This window comes from Montipora foliosa, chromosome 8 (genome assembly GCF_036669935.1).
Source record: "Montipora foliosa isolate CH-2021 chromosome 8, ASM3666993v2, whole genome shotgun sequence".
In the NCBI taxonomy this organism is placed as follows: Eukaryota; Metazoa; Cnidaria; class Anthozoa; order Scleractinia; family Acroporidae; genus Montipora; species Montipora foliosa.
The window spans coordinates 24,672,627-24,682,007 of record NC_090876.1 but is presented as its reverse complement, the minus strand read 5'-3'; the positions used below and the strand labels follow the sequence as shown (position 1 = coordinate 24,682,007).

The 9,381-nt window shown below is 40.1% G+C and overlaps 1 protein-coding gene across 1 annotated transcript; it reads right to left on the bottom strand.

The window, feature by feature from the left end:
* Positions 1-1,234: 1,234 nt before the first annotated feature.
* LOC138013409 (major facilitator superfamily domain-containing protein 6-like) lies at positions 1,235-9,381 on the bottom strand. Its single transcript, XM_068860479.1, has 2 exons — positions 7,977-9,381; positions 1,235-2,133 (listed from the first exon to the last, which is right to left on the bottom strand). Exons 1-2 carry the CDS (start codon positions 9,202-9,204, stop codon positions 1,235-1,237), a joined length of 2,127 nt encoding a protein of 708 aa, XP_068716580.1. The 5' UTR covers positions 9,205-9,381.

The following is a 9,381-nucleotide window of genomic DNA, read 5'->3' as shown; positions in this document are numbered from 1 at the left end:
ACATCGAGTGGTTACGCATCTTTTAGGCATTTTCAAGGGAATTATTCCTTACTATACTGTTTATATCGCTATTCCTTTTTCACTTTAAGTCATGTGTTCCTTAATCGACGTCACAGCAGTATTGTGACCGGGAAGAATCGATAGAAGACTAAGGCGAATGGTTAGCCAAAATGGCGGCAAATTTGAACGCTATCTAATTTCATTTTCAAATCCCGTTTTGGGGAAATCGCAAATTTTTTCTCGCGAAACGTCTATGAGATATGTGTAGATTCAGATGACTAAGTGAGAAAAATTAGGTTATGGGCACTTTAAGATTAAAACGAAGAGTGAATTAGAAAGAGCTGACCAAAAACAACGAGGACATTTAAAAGGAGAAGGAAATTAATTTCACTCACAATGACACTCTCAAGCTGGCCATCTTTCTTTTTCCTCTTTTAATGTTGATTAACTCTTGCTACTGTGGGTACGTGCCGAATTTAGCTCGAGGTTTTGCTATAAAACCACAAAAATCTGCCTTGTCTGATCTGCGGTTGTTGTGTTTACTCTTTGGTGAATCCGATTGGAGGACCGTTCGTGTCGTTAGATAAACCATAGGACTTGGCTCCGGGACTGCCATGGGAAATTCTTTTGTTCTTTTTGACGTTTCTATGGTAATTCCCGTGGGCAGTTTCACCGTCGGTAATAAGGTTACGCACAAACATGGACTTCCCTTGGGTAAGGTGACAGTTTCCCATTGGTAAATGGTCTAGTGGAACCGCAACTATTGTCAAGTGCTTTGTACATTTGAGGAGTGCTTTTACTTTTTGTAGTCTCTTATTACACTTGATCGTACACTTGCTTAAAGACTAAATATTTTAATGTTATGCTTTAAAAAAACATGTTTTTCACTAGTGACGCACGTACAAGCACAAACAGAAGTAGCTTATGTTAAGTGAAAACGAAAGTCGAGATGGAAATGCTCATCAGACGCGGGGAACTGGAACGAGGGCTTTAATTGACCAGACATTGCTAAACGTAGTAAATGTCCTTGTTCTTATAACGTGTTTTCGTTTTCAAACGGCTTTAAGCGAACGCAAACAAGCGCAAGCACAAGAAAAGGAAAAACAAAAGATCCTTGTGCTTCATGCTTGCGTTGAGGCTGTTTTCACGATGAAATGAGATCAGTTATGCCCACACTTGTGCTGGCGTCGCTCGAGAAAATCAGGTCTCAATAATAAATCTCTCTTTATTGGTTTTAATGAAATTCATTATATTCAGTGTCGTCTTTGACATTACTTTTATCGTCTTGTATAATGTGCTGTGATCGAGAACCCACCTCCTTGGTGAAAAAAGTGAAATATTCCATATTGTTGAGACATACAAACAAGATCAGGTCCAAAACACTAACTAAGCCAAATATAAGAAAAGATGTAGTTGTACCCGCATATGTGATTAACAATCCTCCAATTACCCCTCCCCCGCCGTTTCCTAGTCCCCAGTGTACTCCTCCAAGGATACCCTGCAAAGTTGCGGATGCCCCAGGGATAAGCCCTACAAACACAACTGCCGCTGACCATACAGCAGCTGTCGATAAACCGTGGAGGATTTCAAAAGGAAGGACAACCCAACTGTTTGTGATGAAGGCGTAAGCGAGAAATCGAATTATGTAACATAATAAACCAATATAAAGAACTCCATGATGACCACACCATTTGATTAAGATTCCAGAAAAGCTGTAAACCATGACTTCTGAGAAGCAGTGAATTGCTGTAATGGTGCTGAACAAGAACTGAGAACCTCCTATATCCTGTAAATGCCAAAATAGAAACGTTTGTATAAAACCTAAAGCGAGCCCACAGAACAGGATCGTCAGGATAAAGAATAAGTACTGACAGCTTATAAGCGTCTCTAGTCCATGCCATATATTATTGTCTTGAGATTTTTTATCATCAAATTCAAAAAAGGCACCGATTGAGAAGGCCACTCCCATCAAACAGGCAAAAGCGTAAAAACATGGCAGATAGTCCACGTTCAATGGATCGTTACAACTGTTGAGTTCTTCTATCGTAGAAAGGCTTGAACCGACAATAAACGCAGCAAGTCCCCAACCAAATGCACCCCATAATCGCTGCTTGCCATAGGCTTCAGGTTTGTCTAGGCAAGTAAATAACATAAAATTAAACTCTATTATTACAGTATTATACTGTAGTGTCTATTGTAGTGCATTTTAGTCAACTGGCGTATAATGCTATGATTTTGAATCTTTTAAGATTCAAAATCATATCCTAATTCAAAATCATAATCCAAAATCCTAATTAAAATTAGGAAATTCAAGTAAAATAATTCTTTTCACAAATGAGGGTTAAGGAGGGGCGGATCTAGCATTTTTTGAAAGTGGGGGCCGAACAAGAATACTAATCAGCGCGCCTCAGTAGCGCCTTCGGCGCTACTTTCTAGGGGGGTCTGGGGGCATGCCCCCCCAGAAAATTTTGAAAATTTGGGTACTCTCAAGAGAAAATGAGGGGACAGAGACGGAGCTCAGAGCGTTGGTCGGGATATGTCATGTCCACGAAAGTTATTTTTGGATGAGCGGAAGTCTGTCTTCCGAGACGTCCGCATGCAGTCTTGTCTCACTCTCAGGTTCTTAGTGAAGAGAAAAAATGGCGGCGCACGTGGAAGGCTAATGAATATTTATTTTCTTTCAAACATCAGACCGAGGTTGGCCTGCATGCGGACGTCTCGGAATAAAGACTTCCGCTAGAACAAGGACTTCCGCTCGTCTAAAAATAACTTTCGTAGACATGACATATCCCAAGGGCTGGACCGGGAGTCTCCCTCTCTGTCCCCTCATTTTCTCTTGGTACTCTTGCATGCAATCTGGTGCAATCTGGAAAGTAAAATATCAGGATTCCATATTGAATAAAATTATAAGTTGTGGTTATAATGATGCATGGTTTATGACTCTTCGCTCCAAAGTCACAACAGCCTTGGAAGAAACAAACGAAGTGTCTGTATACCACAAGTGCGCAGGATGGTGATCTTTACGTCTGCTTTCTTAGCCATTTTCTGAATCTTTTCATGCTTTGAATGCGCAAACACTGTTTTTGCATCCTTAAGCATATCTGCCAGCTGATCTTTCACCACGTTAATATGCATGTATGCCTCAATAGCATCTAATGTCGAACCCTGTAACGAACGGCTAAGTCCTACCCTGAATCCAAAGAGATGCTTGTCAGTGCAAAAGGCAGCAATGAACACAGGGTTCATGATTTGATGGAACAGCACACAAGCACGTACGTGTCACAATGATATTCTATTTGTACCTAACCAAAACATATATAATTATATATATAGACATTAAGATTTTACGTTGTTACAGTCTCTGTAAAATAGGTTGACTGTAGACAAGGAATTTTCATCCAGTCTTCTTCGTCATTTCAAAACGATCATATTAACGCCGGTAACGTTGAAAGCTTTTTCGCACAACTTTGGTCATACTATTAGCGAAAAATCATGCTTTAGCTAAAAAAATCAAAAGCTCCAACAGACTGCTTACAAAATTATAAAATTATTGTATATTTTGACAAAAAAAATAAATCTCCGACGAACTGAAAGGGGGGGCCGCGGCCCCCTCGGCCCCCCTAAATCCGCCCCTGTTTTGTTTTATTCAGAGAGAAATTTCGCTTGCCGGCGAAAATAATTTTAGCTTCGCAACGGTTAGCGCAATCGTTTGCCATAGAAGGTCAAACTAAGGTATATGAGCTGATAATCGAGATTGAGTAAACCAATCAGAGCACGAGAAATTCATTATCCGAGGTTGAGATTTTAATAATTACAGTTAATCTGCGGTCGGCAAGTGTCAGACACTGCTTTCTAGGCAAGGGATTCATTTGGCACGCTTTCAAATAAAGTTTGTAAAGAAGCTGCGGTGCTGTGTCAGTGTCAGAAAAGGGTTTATCAACTGAGTTGATATGGTAAATTGACCACTGTAAAGAAATTTCGAGTGTTACCCCTTCGTATTTCTGTCTTTCACAAGTAGGACTAAGTTCTTTTCATAATGAAAAAAACCAGTGATATTCTTTAATCATTCCCTTGGCAATATAACTTGTACAAATATTTGTCTCTCAGATTTTCAATTCATAAAGCAGTATACGACTGGAAAGTAACTACATTATCACGAAACGTAATAATGGTATTATTTGTACTGTTACGATATTAATAAATTACAATTTATCTTAAACGATTTTACTCATTTTGCAAAAAGGCCTGTTTACAAGTTGAATGTAAAGAAAATTTCTTTGAAATAATGGAAAGTAAGATTAGCAGCACTGCACAGGTTTAATGTTGTTCGTGAAGGAAGTCACTAGACTTCTTTCTCCAAACTTGGTCACTACTCGAGCGTAATGGTTGTCGATCTCAGTTTTTTTTCCTAAAAGCATGTTGAGGTACAAGGGTGGAATTTTACCATCAAGTCGATCTCTATCAAAGAGAGGAACGTTGAAGCTGCCATTGGTTTTTGGGCATTTTCTGTGCGTGGAATGGATGTGTTGACAACTTTCTGGCTAATGCGCGCATAATTTCTTGAAGCTACTTTTCCGTAATTCAACAGTGTGCTTAGGACAAGACTTGAAACAGTTCCGGGTTTGGAACTGCTTTCTTGTTCTTTCCTGTGAAGAGTTCCTGTAACCTTTTTCCCTCGAGTTATCATATGTTGTTTAATTTTGTTAATTCAGCTTAGATCGATCCTTGTTTCCTGAAAGGCGGAGTTGCTTTTCTGTTTTTTGTTTCAAGAAATGTTTGGCTTTAATGTTTTTTTGTGAGTCTTCTGTCTTTAGGTGGCCTTTCAATTCCTCTATTTCTCTCTAGAAATCTATTTCATTTACGCAATTACGTTGGCGTGACTCTGCCATATGTGGCTGTGGTGTTGTATTGATTTGTGAATATATCAAAGTTAGGACGAGAGTGGCCTTGGGTGAAAAAATAAAAAAATAAGTAATGGATTAAGGAGTAGGCAGCAGATCCAGTGGCAGGGAATTAAAGATCAAGTTCTGGTGAGTATACAGAAAGGTCTTGAGAAATATGAAATGTCTGTGAGTAATGCTGTGTAGAGGTAGTGGGCATAAGTGATACTCAAGAGGGGATAGATGTGTGCAGGAAAGGTGGGGTAGGGTGGAGGTACTGAAAAAGATGAGGGAGGGGTAGGTGAGAAGAAGGGAGGAAAAGGCTTTCTTGTTCTTTTTTAGAATCCCCTTTTTTTTTAATTACACCCCCAAAGAAAGAGAAATGCTTTTTTTAGACAGACTAAACTGGTTAGAGTATAATGTGAAGTGTTAAGTATCTACCCCATATGAACCATGTGAGCGTTAGCCCTACTGATAGAAATGGGTCCTTACAAGGACAGACCAGGGTGGGAATTGAACCCACGACCTTCGGGTTAGATCACCGCTACTCTACCAACTGAGCTACAAGGTCAGACGGGAGCAGGCCGTGGGAACTGACGATGTTAAAGTCACGGCAATGAACATGTACAAGTACAAGGAGGGATTACGTTTTTGCAAACGTTGGTCGTGTAGCACTTATATTTGAACAGACTTAACTGATTAGAGTGTAAAGTGAAGTGCTAAGTATCTACCCCATATGAACCCTGTGAGCGTTAGCCCTACTGATGGAAATGGGCCCACACAAGGTCAGAGAAAAACTCTGACCAGGGTGGGAATTGAACCCACGACCTTCGGGTTAGATCAAGAAATACGCTAATAATAGAGGTAAAGTTTCTCACTGCCAACGTTTTCATTTAAGGCTGGCTTTAGATCATGGATAAACAGAGACTCTTTTTTTCTTTTTTCCACTGTTTGTAAAGATCCTTTGGCTTATTTTGATGTTTCTCAATGACATCATTCATATGATATTTAATAGTTCCCACAGGGTAGCCATTAAGTAACAAAATCCTCTTGAGATCATCTAAGGTAAACTGTAACAACCGGGGTGACGAGCAAATTCCAATGCAGCGATAAGCCAAAGTGCGGACTAGATTTATTTTGTATTTACGCGGAGTAAAAGAGTTCCATTTGGTGTAAAGACCGGTGAATGTCCTCCTTCGATAGATTGATATTGAGAAGGAGTTGTCACGCTTGCGTTTCATAAGAATATCAAGGAATGGAATTTCATCGTTTTGCTCAAACTCAATTGTGAATTTAATGTTGTTGTGTCTCCCATTCAGGTAATGTAAAAAACTCAAAGCATCATTTTTGTTCTTGAAAAGAGCGAAGGTATCGTAAAGGTATCCACATAACGATGAAATTCCATATTCCATATTCGCTCTATGCCCCAAGCAAGCTTGCCTGCTTGCAGGCTAATCAGACGCAAACAATCAATTTAATCAATGGGTTGTTAAAAAGATGCCTAAGGTAGAGCGATGCACATTCACAAAAGGCATGCGCCTAAACGTTCCGTAAACTATTATGCGTTCCACAAATTCCAATACCCTGAGTGTCCGCTTGTTTTCCACCAGACTCAATTTCAAAAAAGACCGTCGCCGCTTAGTTACTTTCTTCTCATATGAAGTTCAGGGGATAGTTTGAAACTTTTGTTTACTTAGAGGAGGATCAGTAGTTTAAGAGAACAGATTTGAAGGTTTTCAATCGAGTGTCGTAAAACTAATACCAAAGTAATTACTTCGGCCAATCACAGCAGGTGCGAACAGCGCAATGAACCAATCCAAATTAGTACGGGAAAAATCGCGTGTGCAAGTCGCGATTGGTTCTTTTTTATTGGTTGACAAACTGACGCAAGGTTTTAAAACCAATCACTAAGCGCAGCAATTGCAATCGCGTAATTACTTTCGACAGTCATTTGAAAACTGCTTTATATGAAAATCTTTACTAATTACCATCATAAAAAAATCTCACATTTCAACTTGCCGATATTAGCAACTTGTGGCAAGCGCCTCCAAACCGGAAGCGGCATCGATAAAGCGCGTTTTTGTATCACTGAATACAAGTCGATGAAAGCGTGATTAGCTATGCCTTGTAATAATGAGAACCTTTCAGCTCCTGGCGTTTAAGTGGCTGCGAAAAGTGGGGTTTGGATTTTCCATTTTACGATCAATAAAATGGGAACGAACTTAACCTTTCATGAGGATAGTAAACGATTACTTACTTATACTGAAACACAACTATTCTTGACATATCCCTTCTAATCACCACTGTTTCGTGCGGTCTTAGGGAATCAGTAACATTCTTTTAGTGCCATGTCGAACCTCTCGAGTCAGGTTGAGATCGGCTGAAACTCATACGATCACAGATGTCACAGGAGCTGATGAAGACCAACCACTACGCCATTCTACACAAGTTGCACAGCCAGACGGTAACTCACTCCAACGTATTTAGCCTGATATCCTTCGAAGTAATGCACGAGATCTTCCCAGACGATCACTTAGGCCCGGGTCAAACGTCGTACTTCCTATGGGCTGAACTCAGTCAATTGAGTTCGGCTCATGTGAAGTACGGCGTTTGACCAGGGCCTTACCTACACCTCGTAAGAATTTGCATCTAGAACACTCCCGTGCGTGCTGCTGGTAATGAGTTTTAATTTATAGACAAAAGCTTTTTTCAAAACGTATGAGGTTTTGGTCTAATCTCGTTCCCACATATCCCACAACCAGTGTGAGACAGTGTCAGTGTTTTGGTCTGTCCTGGTTACCTACTTGGTCAGTTCCTCGAACTATTTGGGTGTCCCATGCAAGCTCCATAAGGTATGGTTTAATCTACATATCTGATTTGTTCTTTTTTTCTTTCTTTTTGTTAATTTTTGTGTGACATATAAAAATTGGCTTGACTTGACCAACCCATTCTCTGTCTCTAAATTAACGATTATCGTTAATTCCTAATTTGTTCTTTATTTATTTTAATTCCTACATTTCTCTGAATTTGCTCTAAACTGAGAGCTCGGGAAAGTACTTTTAACAATCCTCGTTAATTAACAACATTAAAACTCACCCAGGTTTTGCAGTGTAGCAGTATCAGCTAAAGTGATTGCTGGAGCAGCTATTAGCGTTCCAACAGCAGTGATAAAAAAGAGGATAGTAAACAGGTGTGTCTCGTGTTGGGATTGCCAGTCGTATGACGTTTGTGTGGATTCATAGTCAGCTATAGTGTCCAATGGCCATGGGTATTCCCCAGCCATATTTAGCCAGTCAAACACTCTTTCAATCTTTTCCCTGTTTACTTGGTTGGCGAGCCCTTTAATGTCAACTTTACCCGACTGACTACTATTTAAAAATCCCAGTAACGCCGAGTCAGAAACAAAGTCTCTGTCATTTACTTTAAAACGGCGCGATTTGCCACCAGAAACTTGTTTGCTTCGGTTGATATGTTGATCGCTTTGTGAACTCAGAAAAGGAGCAATGGGTGTTGAAAACCCGTACGTTTTGTCTGTTCGACGCCGTCTTCTCTGCTTAACATTTGGAAAGATTCCTATGTTTTGCACAATCCTTGACCTGTTAAAGGCGGGGACCATTGTTGCATCAACTTTTGCGGAGAACTTCACGTTATATTTGGATCCATTCACGAGGTCGTGAGACAGATTCGCAAGTAAGTGAGACAATTCCACTCGACTTGGACTCTTTGATTTGCGAAGAATAGTGTTGCGCGTCGGATTGCTTTTATTTACCTGTCCGACAATTTCAAACCAATGATCTGAATTATCTTTTCCTGTATCCACAACTGTCGGTGCTTTTTGTTTGTGTCGAGTGACGGTATCAGTGGAAGTTTTGGCCGGTGGAGTTTTATTCTTCAGTATTTCCAGGATCTCTTCAACAATACCTATGGTCGCGTTGTCCCTGCAAAGACTTAATTGGATCACTGGTGATACAAGCGATAAGGAATAGTTGGACACCAGCCATGCGGATAATGATACCATAAAAATAAATTTACTTTTGTTGTACGTATCAGCGATCGCTCCCCACATTGGAGTTCCAAAGAGTTGTATCAGAGGCCTGATACCCATCAATATTCCAGTCTCGTGAGCAGAAAGCCAAAGTTGCTTATAAAATACAGCGAGGTAAGGAAATAACGCCCCCACGGCCGAGAAGAAAAAGAAATAAAACATTTTGTAAATTAGAAGTCGTCGGTTGATTCCCGAAAAACACCTGCAAAGAATATGATCTTGTTCCTTGACTGGTGAAATGGGGATTTCTTCTATGTTTCTTTCATTTTCGTAGTGCATTTCATCTGACAATTGATGAGATCTGTTTGTGTCGGAGTTCAAAGTTTTACCAAGAATTAGCGCCAAGCCAAACAGCTCACTGTCGCTTTCACTTGCAAGAGTTGGGCTGCTTCTTTCGAAATGAGTTTTAGAAGCATCTTCTGGAGATCGATAATTCCGATGCTCTGCAGAGGTTGT

Excerpts from the sequence above, each read along its gene's own strand:
- LOC138013409 (XM_068860479.1), bottom strand. The coding sequence starts at position 9,204 with ATGCACTACGAAAATGAAAGAAACATAGAAGAAATCCCCATTTCACCA. Across the intron at positions 2,134-7,976 it reads TGCTACACTGCAAAACCTGG|ACAAACCTGAAGCCTATGGC; the intron begins GTGAGTTTTAAT and ends TTACTTGCCTAG.